The following is a 23,912-nucleotide window of genomic DNA, read 5'->3' as shown; positions in this document are numbered from 1 at the left end:
ATTTTTCCTCAAGAAGACACACTATGGCTTATTTTCAGGGGATGTCTTATTTTTATTAAGTATGGTACTGGGGAAGAGAGCTTGTAAGCGGCCCCACCTGGGCTCGTGCTCCGCCCTGTCCCGGGGTAGTCGTCGGGAGAGAGGGCCTCAGACCATTCCGAGGGGGAATCAGAACTGTCCTCCCTCTCAGCTTCCGTTCTCCCCTTACCACCCCCTTCCGGTCCCGCCCCCAGAGTCCATATAAGGGTGGGAAAGGCTTGCAGCAGCCTTCTCCCCCTCCTTCCGGACACGTGGGTCCCGTCTTCCCCAGCCCCGGGCACTCTGGTTGCCGGGCCTTTGAAGCGGCCGCTGGAGACTGCATCTGCTCAGCTGGGCTCCTCCCGATCTTCGCGGGCCTTTGAAGCGGCTGCGGGAGACCTCCTCTGCTCAGCTGGGCTCCTCCCGGTCTTCATGCCGTCCCGTCAGGACCATGTCTTATTTTCGGGGTATGGCTTATATTGCGCGAATGCTTTGAAATGCTGCTACGGCTTATTTTATGGGTATGTCTTATTTTCGGGGAAACACGGTACCAACACCTTTCCTTGTGCTTGCCAAGTATGTTTAGAAACCGGATGGGGCTTTTGCTTAGCAAGATTTCTGATTGGCCATTGGAGTTTTGGCTGTGTGGATTTTAAAAAACGTTACAGCAGCTGCCACCACAGCACAAAGATCTTCACTGTGTGACTGAATATAAGCTGTGGCAGCCATTCTATGGCTGGCTCTGCCTGCTCCAGCAACTATTTTGGGTCTGCACCCACCACAGTGTGTCAGCATTCCACAGGTGCCTCAACACATTTCTTTCCTCCTCTTATCAGGTTGGTTTGGTATAAAAAAAGTGGGGATGAGAAGTGGAAAAGGACGTGTCCCTCCCTTAATATTGCAGCAGTAGAAAAGACTCACCCTGACCTGGATGGCCCAGGCTAGCCTGATCTCGTCAGATCTCAGAAGCTAAGCAGGGTCAGCCCTGGTTAGTATTTGGATGGGAGACCATCAAGGAATACCAGGGTTGCTGTGCAGAGGAAGGCGCTGGCAAACCACCTCTGTTAAGTCTCTTGCCATGAAAACCCCAAAAGGGGTCGCCATAAGTCAGCTGTGACTTGAAGGCACTTTACACACACACACACACACACACACACACACACACACACACACACACAGAAAAGACTCACGAAAGCTCACGCACTAGCAGAAATTTAGTCAGTCTTTAAGGTGCTGCTGGACTCTTGCTCTTTTCTACTGCTACAAAACAGACTAACAGGGCTACCCATCATGCCCTAACATTGTGTTGAACATCTAGTCGGATAAAGAATTCTGGAGAACTCGAAAGCTTGCTTGCTACTTTGTGACATTGGTCTTAATAAAAGATATATACTGCAGATGAAAAGCCATGGCTTTAGTGGAAGTGCACATTTTGCATGCAGACAGCCCCACTCTCTAGTTAAAGGACCTTAGGTAGCAGATGCTAGGAAAAGTTCTGTTCTGTCTGAGCTTCTGGAAAGCTGCTGCCCATCAGAGTTGGCAGTACTTAACTAGAGAGACCAGTGGTCTGATTTGGTTTCTATGGATGAACATGGCCACCTGCAATTTTTGCGTGTTTCTGAGCGAAGGAATTTTGAGTAAGCTTTGCTATAAATGTTAAAAGACATCAGATGAGGAATAGATTGACGATTGTAGTTATTGACATAATGGGACCCTTTTAAAATTAATTTAGATAATCTTGCTGAACCCTTGAATCAGCTAGCTATTGCTCTGTGCTTGTGACATATTAGAATTAGGAATATATAAATTGATCTGAGGTGGACTTGTGCTTTGCAGGTGTAGTTTATTGACCTGCCCTTAGATCATATAATTTACTTTTATGTCCTGCATAGGACATAAAATTGATACATATCAATCTCTTGCAGGAGCAGCAATTGGAAACATCTACAGCCCTTGTTACAAATCTTTTATAAATCAAATTTTGGCGAATATAGAGTCAAGTTGTAACTTCATCTCAGTAAACAGATGGTTCCTGATAAGAGACTAAATGTGTTTGAGAAGGAACTGTCGATAAGTCATAGTGGATTGCTATATAACAATGATTTAAATAGGTATTGATTTGATAGGTATTGATTTAAACCTTACTTAGGGTTAGGCATTTGACTGGTCAAAAAGGAGTTTTTCAGTTCTCTGGGAAAAGCATGGTATTTTTAAAGCAATAATCTTTCTAGAACAACAACAAAAAACCCTTAAAATAGCAGCAGCCTGCATACTTAATTGGTTGGTTTTTGTATTTACCATCACTATTGTGAAACAATGGGGTGAACTTTAAAAATGTAGTTGTAAGTAACCTTTGCCACTGTTCTCTTGTCCATATTTGGAGATGGCTGCAGAAATAGCAGGAGAACAGGAGAGAAATTGCTATGTTAGGTTGCCCCTGACTGCTGTGGTTCAAGTAGCCCTCATTAACAAGTGACACTATTAAAAAGATAAACTGCCATCTATACAATAGCATTCTTAATGTCATTGTATTTCTGGTGGTAGAACATGCAGTCAAGTCACAGCCGACTTATGGTGACCCCTCACAGGGCTTTCAAGGCAAGAGACAAACAGAGGTGGTTTGCTATTTCCTGCCTCTGCTTAGCAACCCTGGGGATCTCCCATCCAAGTACTCAACAAGGCTGCCCCTGCTTAGCTTCCGAGATCTGATGCTATCGGGCCAGCCTGGGCCATCCAGGTCAAGCCATTATATATTTGCTCCCACTCACATAATGGGAGGGCAGTTGACCAGCCTACCAACCTTATTCCTATTTGAACTTAAGACATTTCTTAAGACAAATAGAATTGAGACAAGATTTTAAAATAATTCTTATGAAAAACTGCATACGAATTACTTGATAGGCCACATTACAATGATTTACAACCCAACAGTGATGATTTACAACCAGACAGATCTTTACGTTAACAATGAGGATATGTATATAAATTTTCTGTACATACATTGTCTAAGATGTGATTATTTGATACAGTGGAATCTGTGGTTTGAATCCCAGCATCTGTGATTACTTGGCAAACTTTGACATTCAGCATCAAGTCCCTAATACAGTAGGTGATCTTTTGTAGTTACACCTCCAAAGTACAAAGAATTGCTTGCACGTTTCTTTCTTGTATGTAGAAAAATAGCTTTTATGATGCTGGGTCATGTTGGGGTCAGTGGCTGTTTTAATATTATGATTTTTACTTTAATTTATTGGTATAGATATTAGCTTAATCCAGACTATTTTAAAAAGGGTTATAACTAAACATGAAAGCAATTTAAAGACAGCTGTAAATAAAACTCCACTTTATCTGCCAGATTTTGTTGCCCTCTTTTTTTGTGAATTGTTTTCAATTGCTGTTATGTAAAGGTGTGTGCAAGTTATAGTGATTAATTAAAAGTTTGAAGTCCTTATCTTTTTTTCAGGCTAAAGGATTGTATTACAGAAGTACTCTGACATTGCAATCTGAATAATCAAATCTATTCGTGCTAAAGATCACTCTGAAGCAAATTTCATTTTCTCGCGTGTATTTCTGTCCTTAAGGTTTTCAAAATGAGGTGTGCTCTTAATTTTTAATCAGGCTTATAATATTTGAGACATTGTGAACTAGATTTTAAAATAATTCAGAACTTTTAAATATCCCCACTTGCTGGGTAGGTTAGGTAGCAGATAAATTCCTACTAGCTAAATTACTCTAGCAAGGAATCTGTTTATCCTGCAGCATGGTAATGACATGATTGTAAAAGCTGTTCAATACAGAGTAAGACAGCTATGTATAAAGTGGGCTTTTTAAAAATAGGCTCTGACTAAATCTTTACTATTCTAAGCAGAAGATCAGCAAAATCCCGAAGTAGAAGCCCTTATTCCTCAAGGCGTTCAAGATCTCGCAGCAGGCACAGATTATCAAGATCCAGGAGCCGGCAGTCGAGTCTTTCTCCGAGTACTCTGACTTTCAAAAGTAGCCTGGCTGCAGAGTTGAACAAGAACAAAAAGGCAAGGGCCGCTGAGGCAGCCAAAGCCAATGCAAAAGCTTCAAACACCTCTACGCCTACTAAGGGAAATGCTGATGTTGGGGTGACCCTAACACAAGCAAACAACCTGAAGGAACTGAAGAAGCTAAAAACGGAGCATACGCCTTCCCCTTCAGGAGGTCCAGCCTTGAAGAATGACAAGACAAAGGCAAAAGCCCCAGTTCCGGAGGCAAAGGGAGAGAACAGTTTGATTGTGGAGAAAACTGTGAAGCCAAAAGCTTCAGTGGTGAAGGAGAGTAAACCAGCCCCGGTAAAGCAGCCCCTGCCTCTGCCGCCGCCACCACCACCACAGCCTGTTGCGGTAAAAGAGAAGAACAAGCCCCACCCCCCAAGTGCAACACCCAAGGAAAAAGACCGAAATGTTGTGCTGGTGACTTCCACCCTGCCGCCTCTGCCCTTTCCTCCTATGCTGCCTGAAGATAAAGATACAGATAAGTGAGTTGTAACTTTTTAAAGTACAGATTCAAGTTGTAGAGTTCGTTGTTGTTGGTTTTAAAGGTACTATATAGGTTGAGTTGTTTTTTTAGAAAAAATGTGTTATAGCCTTTAAGATTATTTCTCCTGTGCCTGCTTTAAAAAAAACCAAATCCTGGCCATCAATGTTCCTGGGGGTCCCAAGATGCCCTGTTGCAGCTAATAGTACCATGTATAGCCCTTGTACTGTCCAAAATCAGTCTCTTTCAAAATACTAATTGAGGCTAGTACAAAGTGAGGCCATAAACTTACTGACTTGGATTTCCAGTCAGATTTTCAAATTTGACATCACCAAGAGTTTTCTTTTTCCCCCCCTTCCTGTCTGTGCAGTTTGCAAGGGAACATTTCTGTGAAAGAAGTTAAAAAAGAAGTGGAGAAGAAATTGCGCCACCTCCTCGCAGACCTGCCGCTGCCTCCTGAGTTGCCTGGAGGAGATGACTTTTCCAAAAGCCCCGAAGAGAAGAAAACACCAGCGCAGCCCCACATTAAAAAGAGGCCAAAGTACGTGTATTTGCATGTATTTCACACCAATTGTGTATGCTGTAGCGTCACTTTAAATTCTGTATTTCACCTATGGAATAAATAAGGTAAATTGGTTATTTACCTCCCGTTACTAAAGTTACCTTTTAGTATTCCAGTAAGACCGGAAACAATGTTATTAAATTATTTACCAGATAAAGGATATTCAAGTTATGTTTTCCATATACTAACACTTGCTAGAACAAATCTTGCAAGTTATTGGAAAAGCAATAAATTCCCTGATTTAAATAACTGGCTTGATAAGGTTAAAGGAACCTGTGCTTTAATTAAGTTGACTTATTATAATAATGACAAAAATACAGAAAAACTGGACGCTCGCTGGAATGTAACGATTTCAAGCATGGAAAAAACACTCCAATGTGTAAATCGCAGAGAGGGAGTGATATAATAATCATGCGGATTTTAGATACATAGATAGAGTATTGGTTAGTTCACTGTTACAGATATTTTAGTTATATTAGCAGCACGGTTTTAGTTTATTTTCAAGAATTTGTCTTATGTGTATTTTAGTAATGTTATTTTTCCATTTTCTTTTATTGTTGTATTCTCATTTTCTCTTAATAAAAAAGTTACCTTTTAGTATTTTAAGTCTTAAGGTAGATAATTTCAAAATCGTCCTCTGTTTTTCTTTTATTTGTGCTCTGCCATTTATTGCCTTTCATTGTACCCAGACTTTCTCTTCTTTTTGCATCTATAGCTGTGTGTTCTTTTGTTAAGCTTCAGTGCTGGAAACTTAATTTTCTCAACAAAATGATTTAACTGTGTCCTGCTGTTTTATTTAAAAAATGTTTTGACTGGCTTGTTAAATGCCTGTTACTGTAAGATTACATCTTCCTTCTCTTTCTGCGTTGATCTTCCAGCACATTGTATGGCGCTGGCTACTTTTAGTGTAAGAAGGGAAGAATAGAATAGATACAAAGATTGAGACATGTGGCAAATATGTAATGGAACAATTCAAAAGCTGTGGCTGGGATTCATGGAATTACTTGGTTGTGTGTCCAAGTGCTTGGCCATGCTCAGGGAACTTCCTTTTTTTGTGTGTTTAAAATGCATCTATTGTTCCGTATCACACACTGTTTTTGAAAATCTCCTCAATTAAAAAATTATTTGCTATGCTCATGGCGGTAGGGTAGAGAGATATTTGAGCAAAACATGCTTGGGGTGCATGAAGCCAGTTGTATGATTCTCTGGGTGCTGGACAACAGTTAAAATTTTGCAGCAAGATTTCCAGTGTTGTACTAAAAAGGATACAAATACAACTAATTTCAAAAGATTGTTATATCAGTATTAGCAGTAAGAGTAAATACACTTTATGATGTCACATGCAAACTGTCTTCTCTCTTCCTCTTCTGTATTGTAGAGGGTATCCCTTGATGCTGATATATAAGCTTTAATGTACCATTTTCATGCTAATATATGAGAACTGTGAAGTTATATTGGCAGGAAGGCATCACCATTGGGAAATGTTGTTAGCATTTGTCTACACTGAAATTACATGTTGCTGTTTAACAGGTGCTTGGGCTGTAAGGCAGAGCATGCTTTAAATGGAGAAAATATTAAAACCCACCCATAAAAATAGTGTTTTATTAATTGTTTGTTAGAATTTGTGGACCACGCCATGGTGAAACGAAACAAAAAGAGATTGACTGGGGGAAACGTTGTGTTGATAAATTTGATATCATTGGCATTATTGGAGAAGGCACATATGGACAAGTTTACAAAGCAAGAGATAAAGATACAGGTAAGCACTGAAAACGTGATTCACACTGGAGAACCGAAGTTGAACATGGTTTTTTTTCATGTTGAGATAACATACATGTAGCACTGTAATTCTCCAGAGTTACAAGAGATCCCTTACGACTACTGCTGAACATGGGTAAAGTGTCTTCCTCAACAAGCTAGGCCACTGTTTTCCAAGAAGGGTGTATATGGGTATTGGTATTCCACCATGAGCTCAGGGCTACTGCATGTATTATAAAAAGCAATATAAAGATTAATCCATATGGTAAAGCTGGGCCCCTCCATTGAAATTCCTAGAAGCCAATGTAATTTCCTCCTCTCCTGCACAGGCAATTGCATCTGGTCATTGTGGAACAGTTTTATAGATGCTCTCAAAGTTTATACTAGTGTTTACTGGTTGTCCACTTTACTGCTTGTTCCCTTCTTTTTTGTGCTGTGTACATTTTATATTGTGAGCACTTTTAAATTAAACCACCTTGGGCTCTCTGGCAGGAAGCCATATATAATTATCACAAATAAATGCCCAGTTCCGTACAGTCCAGGCGTTGGCTTCCCAGTACAAAGACATAACACAAGAAGAACAAATTGTGGACCTATTATAGTTTCAGGAACTTAGTGAAGCATGGAGAAGTATATATCTGAGTAAAACTGGCTAATGGTTTGTCTTATGTGAAAGATGCGGCTAGAAGGCACAGAAACATCTCAGATAAAATTAATCTTTTCTGTTAATAGTAAGGGGGGAAAAATCTAATGTTTCTTGGTTGTGGGTCATTAACAAAATACAGAATCTGATGAAACTGGATCCAAATCCTGGATTTGATGGAAGATTGATCTAGTGGTGAACCTTCTTTTTGAATACACAGTTCAGTGCTTGTCCAGGCCTTCAGCTCTAAAATGACTTAGATACTACAAACCAGTTGTTTCCACTGGCTGCATAAAGATGTGTGCACAACTTCGGGCAGATGCAAACAGTTCTTACAAAGTGATTTTTGGAATTATGGTTATGTAGACAGTTGTGTGTCAAACAGCTTCTTTCATTATGCTCTATTGTATAGTGGCCTGCAATAGTGTTATGCATTCTAAAAGAAAATGAGGAAGTGATTTTGTTGCAACTGCTGAGGCTTTTTTTAACTTATTTGCATATTTGTCATGTTAAAACTTGGTATGCTAAGTATTCCTAATTTCATTTTCTGTGCTGCACACACAAATGGCTATGATACATAATAATAGTATTTTGGTTTTAAACATGGCTTTGTTAGTGTTATGGTTCTTTACCGTGAAGTTGAAAATTCATTAAACTGAGTGAAATTCATTAAACTGAGTGCATTCTGTCACTTAACATTTTTTTTCTTCTCCAGGGGAAATGGTGGCATTAAAGAAGGTACGATTGGATAATGAGAAGGAAGGGTTTCCAATTACCGCTATTCGGGAAATTAAGATTCTACGACAACTTAATCACCAAAGCATAATCAATATGAAGGAAATAGTGACTGATAAGGAAGATGCCTTAGATTTCAAGAAAGACAAAGGTATGCTCATGAGTGTTCTCCTTAAACAATACTGTGAGAGAAAAATCGATAATTTATGGAGTTGTGAGTAAATAAATTTCTTATAATTTTAGCCCCTTTAAAACGAAGTTGTAGGAATCCTTGATTGTATTCATTTTAATTAATTAATTTTAGATATAGATACAAAAAGAGAAAAATTATAAAATAATTAAAATACGTAAAACAGAAAGGAAATAACTGAGATTACTACTACACAAAAATATATCTACAATCCTTGATTGTATTAATGCACAAAATAATGTTGGCTGTATTGGATCATATGACTGAACATGTCAAAAGACCCTGATGAAAAATTACATATAGGTAAGTTTAATAATATTTGCATTTCTACCAATAGTTTTTTCGTTTGGGAAAAGATTTTGTGTGTGTGTGTGGGCAGCAATACGCTGTCAAGCAACCGTTGGAATGCTTCCTTGTAAAATATCGATAGAGATTTAACAGGTAACATGTAAATGTCAGTCTTACCAAAGCTGTAGATCTTTACAGTAACTTTGCCTCTTACCTTTTGTGGCTAAGGACAGTGTGACCATCATTCTTGAGCTGCTCTTGAAGCTAACCTTGGTCTAGCTTGTCTACTTGCCGTGCTGCACACATTTTTTGTGTGTTTGGGCTATGGGAAAGAGCTCTCAGTCTTTTCTTCACTTGCCATAAAAATCTTTAATCTCTTCTTATTCGCAGAAAGCAAATCTCCGCTTAATTCCAAAGCTAAAGCTCACCACCGTAGTAGTGAAGTGAATATCTTCTGCAGCTTCTGAGAGAAACTCTGGCTTTATTCCTTAAAGGGTTTTTCAGTCTTTGTTGTGTGAATCGATTGGAAACCCTGGTCCCTGTGAACTCTGTTTAACACGTTGCTTTCTTCTGCCATCAAGCAGATTTCTGGTGGTGGTCTTGTAAGCCTGCAGCTTGCAAAGTTTCTCTGACTGCAGTCGTGTAACCATCAGAGAATGCTTCATTGCTGAGTTGTCTTTCTCTTCTCATTGTATATGGGTTACTTTTTCAGGTCTCTCAGAACTAATGGGAAATCTGTTTGGGATTGTGTCACTGACAATGGGATAGTTGTTAAGATGCTTTTGTTCAGTAGTACTGTGGACACGAATGGAAGAGGGAGTATAGAAGCAGCAAGTTTGTCAGGCCATCATGAAACTGTCTCTTGTTTTCCCCCCTCTGTCAGAACTTTGTGTGTAGGCTGGTAAAATAATTATGAAGACTTTCCCCCTTACTCTTGCTTGTAGTTGAGAAGATATACTTCAGGAAACAAGATCTCTGCCAGCAGGCTTTTGGGGAGGTCAAAAATGTGCTGGCTGATCAGATTCCCTTTCTTCTTTCTGACTATTTCTCTGTCAGTTAAGACTTGAATATCATTTTAGAAAATGATTATGAATTTAGTCTGGCTTGTTAGACTCTTTCAAGGGCTAGTACTACTGTAACTTGCTCTACGCAGGGCTACCTTTGAGGTTGCTTCGGAAACTCCAGCTGGTCCAGAATGCGGGGGTGAGGGTCCTTACAGGGACCCCATATTCAACAGGTGCTCTGCTAGCTGCACTGGCTCCAGGTTGAGTAATCAGGTTAAAGGTTTTGGTATTAACCTTTAAAGCCCCAAACGCCTCTCCTGATACACCCTCCAAAAAGTGTTACGCTCAGCTAGTAACAACCTCCTGGTAGTCCCTGGCCCAAGGAGCAAATGGCTGTCCTCAACCAGGGCCAGAGCTTTTGGCCCCTGCCTGGTGGAACTCTCTAGCAGTGAGATCTGGGCCCTGTGAGACCTGGCTCAATTCTGCGGGGCCTGCAAGACTCAGACAGACTGAGATGTTCCTCCGGGCCTATGATTGAGGCAGTGACAGTTACATTGCCTCCCCACTCCTCCCCTATCTTACCTCTGAAATTATTTTTATTTCCTTTAATCCTTGCTTTTTGGTCTTGGTTTTCTCTCACCTTTTCCTCTGTTCCTTCCTGTTTGGCCGTCCCCATTTGTATTTATTGTTAGGGGGCCTCCTGAATTTTAGTTTGTGTAAGGTTTTTACATTTTTATAGCATTGTATTTAAACTTGATGGTTGTTCTTGTTGGTAGCTGCCCTGAGCTCAATTGACTGTGGTTGGGAATTAGCAGGGTTCAAATCTAATAAAATAAATAAATATTTTATTTATTTTATTAGATTTGTACCCTGCCCATTCCCAACCACAGTATAGTATTTTCAGTATGATGAAAGAGTAGAGATGATTTTTTCCAATCAAAGATTTTCAGCAAACTTAAATGTTACAAACCGTAACACTTTTTCAGAAACAGATAAATAAATTGCCTTCAAATTGTATCTAATTCAACCAGCAACAGCTTCTAAAAATCAGCCACTAGAACTGAAAACTCTTCTCTGTAACCTCTTGTCTTGAATATAGAGTGAAAAAATATTGCCGATTTGCTTGATCGCCCTTGTTGAAAGACAGTAGAAAGTGATTTACTGATTTGTGTGTGTGTTAAATTTTGAAACTTTAAAACATCAAGGTCAGATTGTAATGATAAGCTTATGGGCTGCAACTACAACTGTATCTTTGAGCAAGTGCAAAAACATTTTAAACATATGTACCAAACTTTTTACTTTTCCTTAGCAGTGCCACCTTAGGCTGCATTGTGAAGTATTTTTGAGACTCCTTAGAGTTTCAAAAGTGGCACGTAGGGAGAAAGATATTTTTTAAAAACTAGCTAGTTGTGTGAGAGGCCATATAACTGTAGCCATCAGATTGGGACCCTGCATTGCAATCACTGTTTGTGAGGAATGAACAAACTCCAATTCATCCGGGCATCCATAGTCATACGTATCAGAACTAGAGTTCTAAAAACACTTTGGAAATAATGGGAGGGGGCTCCATCCTAGGTGTACTTTTATGAGACAAAAATCATGTGGGATTGCAGCTCCAGTAAAAAAGAAATTCAGCAAGATTGAGCAGGAAGGTTGGCAGGGAATGCATGGAGAAGTGGCTCAACAATCTCATCCTTTTAGGACATTGGCTCCTGTACATTAGTAAACAATGTCCCCAAAGTACAACCACTTACGCTTTCCATTTTGAATGCAGAAAAGCACCCAGGGCATAAGACAGCTCCAGAAGAAATCTATTGATTATGTCCCTAGGATACTTTTTTACACCACTCCATGTGCTGCTTTGGGGTAGAAACTGATCCAGGAAAGCTTTGACATGAGGTGTAAGTTGTCAGTAGGTTGGTGCAAACAGTGGGCTTACGACAGGTAGATATATGCTTAGGAGTAAGAAGAATAACTCTTGAAAACAGCTGTGTTAGTGATTAATAATAACTGATGTTTTTCCTTATAGTTCATGTTGGCTTTTAAATACCTTGAATTCAAAGTTTGGGTATTGTGAAATCTTTTAAAACTTTTTCACAGACTTTCAAGTTGGTTTAAATTGTGCTGGGGGGACCAAGTCATGTCTGTGCCTGTTGTGGAAATTGTGGTTTAGTGTGACACCTGCTTTGTGCATTTAAAGATGGTGTCACAAATGAGTTTGTTCCCTGCCAACCTTTCTGCTCAATCTTGCTAAATTTCTCTTTTTTACTGGAGCTGCCATCCCGCATGATTTTTGTCCCACAATCCCTGGCATAGTTTTTTCAGTTTTGAAAAGGGGCCTCATCCTGCAGCTTTTCCCAGCAGAAAATCTAATAGGATATAAACCACTATTCTTAATTTGAAGTTAGAAAACCCATTTTAGGATATTCAAATAGAGGAGGGAGAAAGTGAAATAGAATGCAATACAGTATCTAAGATTGAGATTGCATTGAACACAATAGGTTGGATCTCATGGTGTCCTTTTGTTGTTCGAGGGGAAGCTTTTCATTGGATTCAATGCTGTATGTATGTTTATAGCCTTATACTCTGTCCGCCGTTTGGTTTCATGGTCGGTCCTTGCACCTGTTCCAAAAGTGGTGTAGAAAATGTGAAGTATATTGAAAAATTTTCTTTGGTGATAGATGTAAAACACTTTGCCATTCTATGTTTTCTTGAGTTCGAAGAAATGGCAGACTTCCTGTTTGAAATTAAACCCAGTTTTATGGTGTGGGAGAAGGTGCAGGTATCTGTAATGAGGCTTTTTTAACAGTGCTACTTTTAAATCTTTCTGTCCCTAGTAGGGTCTCAGTCTCTGGACCATTCCCATTTTTATAGCATTTTGCTAGAAATTGTGCTATTCCATATAAAGTACTGATGGCAAGGGCTCATGTCACTGCTGCTGTTGAATAAATATAGGATTGAAAAAATGGCCATGACTGGTGCAAAAAATTACGGCTAATTCAAGATTCATAGCACTTCAACATGCAGGAAAGTAGACCTCTCTCATGATTATCACATGTGGTATTTGGTTTACTCATTTCTTTGCAAAAATATGACTGTCAAGCCCGTATTTTGATTATCTGAATAATTAGTTTGCAATTCCAGATGAGCAGTATTGCAAACTATTTTGCTTCTGTACGTGACTACGTTTGACATGTTAGCTGGTAGCCTAGCTGCTAATTACTACTATGTCATTATTATCTTGAGATGATTCTTTTAAAAGTTAGGTTGTATTTCCTGCTTTTGCACCTGCATAGCTGGGGGCAGTCACCAGTCGGCAGCTCAAGTACTTTTCCTTTCCTTTTTAAAGTTCACTTCTTAAACGTGCATTTCTCAATGGCTAAGAGAACCCCGTGGCGCAGAGTGTTAAGCTGCAGTACTGCAGTCCAAAACTCTGCTCACGACTTGAGTTCGATCCCGACGGAAGTCGGTTTCAGGTAGCTGGCTGAAGGTTGACTCAGCCTTCCATCCTTCCGAGGTCGGTGAAATGAGTACCCAGCTTGCTGGGGGTAAAGGGAAGATGACTGGGGAAGGCACTGGCAAACCACCCCGCAAACAGAGTTTGGAAGCATCAGGATGTGACGTCACCCCATGGGTCAGGAATGACCCGGTGCTTGCACAGGGGACCTTTACCTTTTTTAAGAGAACCTTGGTTAATTTCATTTCAGTTTCCTAGGCTGGAACTTCATCTCCAAATAAATATACTAGGAGTGCTAAACTGAGAATAGGCTGAAGATGGAATTGACAAAGGCTTTTAGTGACTAAGAAAACCCTGCTCAGTTTCATTTTCAGTACAGATCTGCTGGGCGCAGCTTAGAAACTTGAAATGAAATTGATCAGGCTTTCTTAGCCACAGAGGTGCTCACCTTTGGAAGAATACAGAAGTCAAAGGAAAGCAAGGGGTTCCTGGCTTCAGAAGGCTTATCCCTGATTAAGTGGAAACCTCTTTTGTAATTTGAAATGTTTTGTGTTTTCCTCCCCACTTTAGACAGAATAGTTTGGGGGAGGAAATACCCATGTCAAAACCTCATGAGACATACCGATCCAATTCTGAGCATTTTTCATTGTGTGGGGAAGGTCTTTTCTTAGTGTTCGGGGGTGCTTATCACAGTTTGTGATCTGTTTGTGATCTGAAGAACCATCCTGATATGGAATACTTTTTATATTAGATAACCATAATGTTTGAAATGGCTCGGGGTCACACCGATAGTGGCATGTGCAGTCATCTTCTCAGCTGCATCTATCCATTAGCCGCAGGTAGAAAAGAACTGACTCTGTATGTCTGGGAGAAGTCTCTTGTTCATAAAGGGGAGTGACTTGTGTCCTCAGCTGGCTAGGCATTTTGCCTTTCTGAGATGGTGTGCTTTGATATTGTTTGTGAGACTGGGTAATAGCAGAAAGATAGAGATTGTTGTAGTTCAAAGGAGAGGAGGATATGGTTAAGTTTTGGAAGACAACAATCTCCTTTTTGGCAGGTGTTTTGGTTGCACTGATGGCACATTTTTCATATTTTTAATTTCCTTAAATTATTTATACCCCACCTTCTGCTTGTGACTCAAGTCAACTTGAAATTCCAAGACTGAAAACACAAAATAAATCAAACTCTATCAACTGCCCTCTCTGAGAAAATGTCTGCAGCTTTACCCCCATTAGAAGCCTTTGCAAATAAGACTTCTGTACAGAGCCCTGGATGGCCGAGGCTAGCCTGATCTCGTCAGATCTCAGAAGCTAAGCAGGTTCAGCCCTGGTTAGTCTTTAGATGGGAGACCACCAAGGAATACCAGGGTTGCTGTGCAGAGGAAGGCACTGGCAAACCACCTCTGTTGCCATGAAAACCCCAAAAGAAGTCGCCATAAGTCAGCTGCGACTTGAGGGCACTTTACACACACAGAGAGCCCTACTGCAAATGGTGCCCCCTTCACCATCCCAGGGAACTTGTTCCACAAGGTGGGGCCACTAAAGAGGGAGAACGGGTTCTGGCAGATCCAAATGGGTGGCCTTAAGCTAGAAAGTGGTAACTAGAAAACCACATTTGGTGCATGGGTAGGTATGGGGAAAGATGGTCCTTTTGCTGTGGAAGTCCTAAATTCTGAAGGGCCCTAAAGATCATTACCAGTACCTTGAATAGAACTTGGAAACAAACTGGCAATCAGTGTAGCTGATTTAAAATAAGTGAGATGTTTTCCCATTCTTTAGCTTGCAACAAAATTTGGGCTGCTGCATTTGGAACCTGTAGTAGTTTCCAGGTTGTCTTCATAGAGCATGTTACTGTAACTGCTAGGTTAAAGTGTGGGCAGGTCAGCTAAGGAAGGAGGTTAGCAAACCAAGGACAGCTGATAGACACTGCATCAACCTGCTTTTCAGACAACAAGCCTTATTGGTTACTTTTATTGTTTTTATCCCCGCTATACCCTGGAGGACAGATTTGGTCATTTTAGTTTTGATTCATTCTGCATTTATCTGCTCTGCCTTGTATCACTTTACTGACTTTCATATTTGTGTGTGTGTGTTAACAATGCTATTCGATTGTAAAATCTTTTTAAAGTTGCTTTTAGAGTCTTTGAGGAAGTCTGAATTTTTAATATTGTTTACAGTATGAACAACTACTATAAATTGGAAAAATGGGTTCTGAGAGTTGTATTAATTTTAAAGAAATTACGGTGCACATTTCTTCTGTTCCATGGTTACGTTCTGTGTACTCAGGACTGCGTGAGTTGTAGCTGTGCCTTGTCCCCCTTTGTGTTTTCTCGATTGGCTTACAATATGTATTAGACAGTTTTGCATTAACTGGAAGAACTTCTCAAATCCATTAGCGTAGAACACACAGTAAATGCATCATATGGGCGTCCAGTAGCATCTTAACAGGCTAACAAAAATTTATTCCAACATGAGTTTTTGTGAGCCAGAGCTTGGCTTCCTCAGTGGCATGGAGCCTCTATCAAAAGTAGCCGATTCAGAACACCTAATGTAAGACTTGAACCCACTTGGGGGGCGGGGAAAGCGAGGTTGAGGTGGTATTCAAAATTTCTTTCTCAGTACAAGTGGTAGAGGTCATGTTGTTCAGAGGTGCACACAGTTAAACAACCAAATTTAAGGTGTTGCTTTTTGCAATCACTTAAAGGATGCTGATGCCATTGGTATGTTTCTGAATGTCCAGCCTGTATGTGTACTCAATCTCTGGATACTGCAAGAACAACCAACGTTTTGTGTGTTTGGTGTTAGTGCAAAAAACCACATTTCACTCAATTCATTTTAGAATTGCACAGATTTGGGGAACCCGTTAATTCATGGTTAGGGTGTGAAATCCACTGTGGTGTGCTCTAAAATGACCTTCTATAAAACATATTTAAATGTTCCCTAGGCGCCTTTTACCTTGTATTTGAATATATGGATCATGACCTGATGGGACTCCTGGAATCTGGCTTGGTTCATTTTGATGAAAATCATATAAAATCCTTCATGAGACAGTTGATGGAAGGCTTGGATTATTGCCATAAGAAGAATTTCTTACACAGAGATATTAAATGCTCCAACATCTTACTAAACAACAGGTAATGTGTCCAGATTTAGCAATTCAGAATAGTTCACATCTGATTTCTGATAGCCAGATTTTACTTCCCTGAGGGCCGTTCTTTGAGGTCTGCTTCACATGTTAGAATTTCCTCTGTGTCTGAAAAAGTGGATTGTTTAAAAGCATACTTTGTATCATTTGCAGAGTGGTTCCGGTGATCTTGTTGCCAGCAGGACACTGATACAGTAGCTGATATGAAACATACTTTTCAACACATTATATTGTTGTAGGAAACTAACATTTGAATTGGCCCTCATTGTAACCTAGTAAAATTACTTACAGTTTGGCTGATGCAACGTTCTGTGACATTTTTATGTGAAAATGTTTAATATGCTATTGTGTCTATCAATTGGGTGATACGAAAAAACTGCAAAAGCAGGAAACAGGTATTTTAGGGGTTTTCTTGTTCAAGGCAAATGTAACTCTGAGCAGACAAATGGGCCAGTGTACATACTGTGATACTTAAGCAGAACCTCTCCATTCAGTGGTAGTATATCCTGAATGTCGGATGCAGGGGACAAACCGCAGGGGAGGAATGTTGCCTTCATGCCCTGCTTGTAGACTTACTGAACTAGACGAGCTCTTGTTTTGTTCCAACAAGATAGTTCTCACATTCTTCTTTTAGGTTCAGTTGCATACAGTGTCCAAGATATGCACAAGCAGTGGGGTGCAGGAGTAAGCCTTAGGTTTTCCTCCACTGCGTGTATAATGTTAACAGGCTGGATCCTGTAACTCTTCTGCAAAGTTAGGAGGCTTGCTCGGAGTCTAATGGAAGGGACTTGCGAGAGCCAGCTCAATCCGGTGCAATCGTAAGGCATGCCTTGTACATTGTCAAGTAGCAAAAAGACTGCCTGTTCAGCATGTGCACGTGCTTGGGCATTCGGCAGTGGAGCTCTCAGTTCACAAAGATTTCTTGAGGTAATGGGGTGCATACAGAAGTGGATCTGCCCCCTTCCTTTTTTTTCTATACTCCATGGGATCCTGTGTGGTTCTCTTTATAAGAGCACACATTCTGTGCCTATAGCCAGCCCCACTGCTTATTCTGGGAGATGTTGGGATTTGGAAAAAACATACTTATTTTGTAAGCAAGCAAAGATGGTTTTGTTTCATCTTGCTCTATGGAGTTATCACTATTTTTGTTGTACAGCTTTTCAATACTATTCTTGTTAGGAAAAAAAACATTGTTTTGAAAATTGTTCTACCCCTGCTTTAGAAGCATAAGCTGAAAAATGATTTATACACTTTGTACATTAAAAATAGAAGATGGTCCATCATGGCTCAGAAGCCCTGATGAAAGTCTGGGTTAATATCTCAAAATAAAACTACACGCTGAGAAGTGGAGCAACAAGCATAGCTCAGAACGGCATCTAACCCTTGTGATGTGTGTTAAAATAACTGTTGCATTTTAATTTACAACATTTTCAGCAAGGAAGATTTCTTGCATCCTTTATTTTTCAATGTACTTTCTGCATCCCTAGCTAAACACTGTGAAGCATGCAAAATAGCTGTTTAGACAATTAAGAATTATGTCCTGGCAGCAGACAATTGATCTAATTGTTCTTTTCAATTTTTAAACATGGTGTAAAATCTTTACTCTCTCCACTAGAGGGCAGATCAAACTTGCAGATTTTGGGCTTGCTCGGCTGTATAGCTCAGAGGAGAGGTAAGACGAATATAATAAAAAACAGAATGTTTGTAGTTTAGGGGAGTTCTCTGGGAAATATAAACATATTTAAAATTCTGGTGAACTTCTGGGCTGATCACTAAACATTTTAACTTTTCCATTGCTTTGTTTAGGTACATGATTTTAATGGCAGACGTAGGCTGGCTAATCTCATATTAAATTACCCTATTCTGTATGTGTAGCAATAATATAATTCAGTTAAGACTAGAGATTTTTTGTATTCCGAATTGTTACCTTTGTAAAACTAAAAAAAGTTTCTTGCTGGGACACAGAACTAATGTCCACTTGCTTTGCAGACAGTTTAAGCTCTGAAATCAATGGGGATAGAACAGATAATTCTAGTAGAATTTGGGGAGGTAATATGTGCAGGTTATATTATATGATTCTCTGGATAAACTTTCATTCAAATCATTGATTCATTATGTAAGTGGATCGTCAATGCCCCAAACTGTTTGCTGATTGAGGTCTCAAACCAGCGTGGTGCAGTGGTTAAGAGCGGTGGTTTGGAGAGGTGGACGCTGATCTGGAGAACCGGGTTTCATTCCCAGCTCCTCCACATGAGCGGTGGACGCTAATCTGATGAACTGGATTTGTTTCCCCATTCCTGCACACAAAGCCAGCTAGCTGGGTGACCTTGGGCTAGTCACAGCTCTTAGAGCTCTCTCAGCCCCACCTACCTCACAGGGTGTCTGTTGTGGGGAGGGGAGGGGAAGGTGATTGTAAGCTGGTTTGAGTCTTCCTTAAGTGGTAGAGAAAGTTGCCATATAAAAACCAACTCTTCTTCTTTGCATGTTTGTCCCTGAGGTGATAATCGTGGGTCTGGATTTCACCATATCAGACTGTGTGGTGGAATGTTGCTTTGTGCAACAATTCCATCCCTAGACACTGCTGAATGTCAGGGAGTGGGATTCTTGCCTTGCCTTCCTCCTCCTGATATGTTGGTTTTCTATGTGTCCAACTTTTTTTTTAACATTGATGCGGAAGCATTTCGTACACGTAATCTGAAGTGGTATTGTTAAGACACAGCTCCCATTGCCTCAGTAAAACTGAGACAGTGTTTCCCTAGACTTCTGATTACTGCACTGCCCCTTAAATTAAAATTAGAGGCATGTTTCACTCTTGCACCCCAAAAGGCTGTTTTTTGAGTATGAACGTGGAGAAATAGGTTGCCCTTTCTATGTGAACCGCTGCTGTGAGTATGACTCCTCACTTGGAAGGACAGAAGCCGAGGGCAGTGACACCCATGAGGTGCATCAGGCAGCCTCCTTCTAAGGACCAAGAATGGTATTGCATCTCTTGATAGTGCTTTGTAATTGCACTTGATGCAGAATTTGCCTCCTAAGTGGGAGGCTAAGTGGACGGAGGCAAAGACTGAGTCATCGTCATGTAGAGAAGTGGGCTGCCTCCTCTGGGGTGGGGAGCTCATGGCACACTGGCGCCCTGGCATACAGATGGGAATGAAGAAGAGTTGGTTTTTATGCCCCTTTTCTTCTCCGAGGCAAGGGCATCTTATCATTGGGTGTTTTCCCGCTGCTCCCAGGAGGCAGGACCAAACAGAACTTCCTGTCTCCTTGGCGGGAAGACCGCCCACTATCCTCAGTTTTTGTCCTGCCTTGTTTCGGAGAGCAGCGACTACGTTTAGCTCTAGCTTGTTCTAAAAATCCCTTTTCCATTTGTGTCTGTTCGACTGTCCGTTACTGTAAGTCATACTTAGTTCGTCTCCCCGTTTTTGTCTTCCCCCCCTTTTCGTTTCCCCTCCTTCCCGCTAGTGCGGGTTAGCCTGGGGCTGAAGGCATCGGCCCAGCAACCAATATGGCCGATGCAACAATAGGGAGAGAGGACAATCTCCTCTCCGTGGAAGATTACCAAGCCGGCAGGCTGGTCCATTCCGCCCAGACCCCCGCCAATGACCGCACCGGCGGATCCTTGGAAAGGGAGGGAGCCGCGGCGACGCTTTCGGGCGAGGAAGGAGAGCCAGCACCACCAAAGAAAAAGGCGCAAAAATCTGCGCCGAAGGTAGCGCCACTCCCTGGCGCGCATAGGAGAAAGAGGTGCTCCAGCAAGCTGAAGGTCAGCTCTTCCAAGCCTGCACACACATCATCCACCAGGCAGACGGCTCCAGTTCCGCCTGCAACCTTGGTGCAGCTTTTGAACTTCATCGGATTACCGGTAGGGGGGCTCCAGGTGGGAGGTGGCAATCCCCCCCTTCGAGCGCTGCAGGTGAGGGGAGAACATATACCAATGAAGAGGCTAACGACCTGGTCAACCTGGCCCTGCAGAGGCAATGGCAGGCTTTCCAAGCCTTTCAAATGAGGCTTTCCCCCCCTTCCCCTGGGTGGTGCAACAAGCTTCCCCACACTCATCTTCTTACCTCTGGATAAAGAAACTTATCCAGCTGGTTCCTGAGGAGAACCAACGTGTGTCTGCTGGCTTGGATAGGGTCCTCAAGGCAACTTCCTTGATGGCTGATGCTTCTCTGGCGCAATTTCTTTCTCAGCCAAGTCCATGGCATCGGTCACCTCCGTTAGAAGATCCCTATGGCTCAGAACTTGGCCTGCCGATTTTAAGGCCAAGTCTACATTGATGGCCTATCCCATTCAAGAAGGGAGGTTATTCGGAGAGAAGTTAGACAAAATCCTAGTGGAAACTAGGGATAAAAGACACGTGATTCCTAAGCAACTGAGAAAGGACAATCACCCATCTGGATATCAGTCCTTTCGTGCCCCCAGAACTCCCTTCAGGTACAGGTCAGAGTCCAAAAACGGATCTTGGAGCAACAACAACAACTCCCGACCATTTCGTAAGGGCGGCAGATTCTTTAGACAAGGCCAACAAACCCTATCGGACAAATATGACAAGTTTGCTAAACCTAACTCCCAATGACTCCAGGTCTCTCCTCATAGGGGGAAGACTGCAGGCGTTCACGAACAGGTGGGAACAATCAAACCCCGACAATTGGGTTATGCCAATTGTTTCCAGGGGCTAACTCCTGGAATTTACTACCCCACCTACGGATCACTTCATCCTTTCTCCATTGCCAGCAAAGAGGAAGAAACATCAAAGAATACTTCAGGCCATTCTCCATCTCCAGCAGTTGGCAGCCATAGAGATGGTCCCAACCCAAGAAAGGTTTCAGGGAGTGTATTCCATCTTTTTTACGGTTCCCAAAGCAAACGGGGACTGGAGGGCAATTTTGGATTTGAAATTTGTCAACCGCAGGATCCAAAAGAAGCGTTTTCGAATGGAAACAATGTGATCCATTGTGGAATCCCTCCTCCCGGGAACCTTCATGATGGCGCTGGACCTAAAAGAAGCCTATCTACATATCCTTATCCATCCTATTCACAGGCGATTCCTCCGCTTTACCTATGCCCAGGAACACTATCAGTTCAGGGCACCCTTTTGGGCTTTCCTCAGCGCCCCGAGTCTTCTCCAAGATCCTCAAAACCATCATGGCGACCCTCAGGCAGGAATCTATCCAAGTCCACCCTTACTTGGACGATATCCTGATATTCGCCCAGTCTCGACACCAGTCCCTGGTGGACACCACGAGAGTTGTACAGGTCCTGCAAGAACACGGATACATTCTCATCTTAGGGAAGAGCTCACTGGAACCCTCCCAGAACATCACCCATCTCGGGTGATAAATTCAGTCACGAACATTCTTTCCTTACCTCAGAAAAGGATCCACAAAATAATCACCTTAGCCAAAGCCACAATACTGAACAAAAGATCCAGTTTAAAGGCGCTAGCGAAATTCATGGGTCATATGGTCTCATGCATAAACATCGTCCCATGGGCAAGATTCCACCTTCACCCCCTTCAGTGGATGCTCCGGCCTTTTCAAAGAGACTTCACCCGCAAGACACACAAACTCATCCAAGCGCCATTCTCCGTGAAGTACAGCCTCCAGTGGTGGACCAACCCATCCAATCTGGGCAAGGGTCAGAAGTACATCCACGATGATCTGCTGCAGGTCTTCACGGACGCAAGTCTGGAAGGTTGGGGAGCAACCCTCAACTCCAAAGTAGCACAAGGTCGTTGGTCACCACAGGAAAAGAAGCTCCACATCAACCTCCTGGAGCTTCGGGCGGTACGGCTAGCCTTGCTGACGTTCTCAAAGGACCTTCAACATCATCACGTCCTTGTATGTTCAGACAACATTACCACGAAGGCGTATATCAACAAGCAGGGAGGCACCAGGTCCTCGGCCCTTCACCAGGAGACGTCACTGATTTTCAAGTGGGCACAGACCAGCGTGGAATCGTTAAAGGCAGAACACATCAGAGGAGTCCTGAACACCCAAGCGGACTGGCTAAGCCACCAGACAGTGGAAGAGGGCGAGTGGTCCCTAGACCAGTTGACCTTCCAGGCCATCACGGACAGGTTTGGTCAACCCGCAATAGATCTCTTCGCGTCTGCCACCAACCACAAGACCCCTTGGTTCTTTTCCAGGTACTACCATCCAAGAGCAGAGGGAACGGATGCACTTCTTCTCCCCTGGCCTCAGGGGCTGTTATTCACCTTCCCACCGATTCCAATTCTTCCCAGAGTCCTGCGCAAGATTCAGCAGGAGAGAGCCACAGTTCTTCTAGTGGCCCCCTTTTGGCCACGCAGACCCTGGTTCGCGACACTCCGCAGACTCTCTGTACAGGAGCCCTGGAAGATTCCGACCACTCCAACTATGCTTCAGCAGGGCCTTCTGACCCATCCAAAGCCCCAGTGGTTCTGCTTGACCGCATGGCTCTTGAGCGCTCAAGACTCTTAGCATGCGGGTACTCACAAGAGGTGGTGGGTACCATCCTAGAAGCTTGCAAGCCTTCTACACAATGGATATACACGGCATCCTGGAAGGCCTTCGTTAGGTGGGGACAGAGAAAGAAAGTGAACCCCTTAAATCCAGGAGTTAATAAAATATTGGAATTTCTATAGGAGGATGTAAGGCTGAAGTTATCAGCCTCAACTCTCAAACGACAGATCGCAGCCATCTCCACGGTTGTTCCTTCTGTAGAGGGCGTTCCTACCTCTCAGCACAGGGACATCTCTGCCTTCTTGAAAGGTGTCACACACATACGTCCTCCGACCATCCACTGCTTCCCCACATGGAAGCTGAACCTAGTCTTACAGGCACTCACCTTGGCCCCATTCGAGCCTCTGCGGAAGATACCCCTTCAGTTCCTTCGGATGAAGGTATTGTTTTTAACGGCTATCACTTCGGCCCGCAGAGTCTCGGAGCTCAGAGCCCTTTCAATCCACAAGGGTCTCTGTACGTTCCATAAAGATAAGATTGTCTTAAGGTTGGACCCAGCCTTCCTACCAAAAGTAAATTCCTCATTTCATAGAGCCCAGGACATTTCCCTACCATCATTCTGCACGAAACCGTCCTGCCAGGCCGAAAAATCATGGCACACCCTGGATCTTCGCAGGGCTATCCACATCTACATCGATAGAACAGAAGAGTTCAGGAAATCTGACTCTATGTTCATCAACATTTCCAACCCCAACAAGGGGCTAAGAATGTCGTCCGCCTCCATAAGCTACACTCTGCGTAGGTGCATCATAGAAGCCTACAAGGCCGCTAAGGTCACTCCTCCAGAAGGCATCACCGCTCACTCCCTTCGCAGCTCGGCAACCTCAGCGGCGTTCAACCGACAGGCCCCATTTGACGAAATTTGCCGTGCGGCTACCTGGTCTACTATCAACACGTTCATCAAGCACTACAGAATTAACACCTGGTCATCTGCACAGGCGGCTTTTGGGCGCAGGGTCCTACAACATGTGCTGGAAGAGAACTGACCCACCCAATCTGGGAGCTCTAGAAGGTCCCAATGATAAGATGCCCTTGCCTCGGAGGAGAAGGAAGCCTTGGTACTCACCGTGAAGGCTCTTTCTCTTCTGAGGCGAAGGGCATCTGGCC

The 23,912-nt window shown here is 42.4% G+C and overlaps 1 protein-coding gene across 1 annotated transcript in view; it reads left to right on the top strand.

Moving 5' to 3' along the window:
• The window catches only part of CDK13 (cyclin dependent kinase 13), a 44,254-nt gene that overhangs the window by 6,678 nt on the left and 13,664 nt on the right, over positions 1 to 23,912 (top strand). The window contains exons 2-7 of the mRNA XM_056857357.1: positions 3,887 to 4,522; positions 4,892 to 5,062; positions 6,703 to 6,842; positions 8,200 to 8,370; positions 16,102 to 16,291; positions 17,918 to 17,974. Coding sequence (XP_056713335.1) covers positions 3,887 to 4,522; positions 4,892 to 5,062; positions 6,703 to 6,842; positions 8,200 to 8,370; positions 16,102 to 16,291; positions 17,918 to 17,974 — 1,365 coding nt within the window. The remainder of the gene's footprint in view (positions 1 to 3,886; positions 4,523 to 4,891; positions 5,063 to 6,702; positions 6,843 to 8,199; positions 8,371 to 16,101; positions 16,292 to 17,917; positions 17,975 to 23,912) is intronic.

The sequence above is a fragment of the Euleptes europaea genome, chromosome 11 (assembly GCF_029931775.1).
Source record: "Euleptes europaea isolate rEulEur1 chromosome 11, rEulEur1.hap1, whole genome shotgun sequence".
NCBI lineage: Eukaryota > Metazoa > Chordata > Lepidosauria > Squamata > Sphaerodactylidae > Euleptes > Euleptes europaea.
Note: the sequence above shows the minus strand (reverse complement) of the source record. Positions and strands in the feature narration are given on the sequence as shown.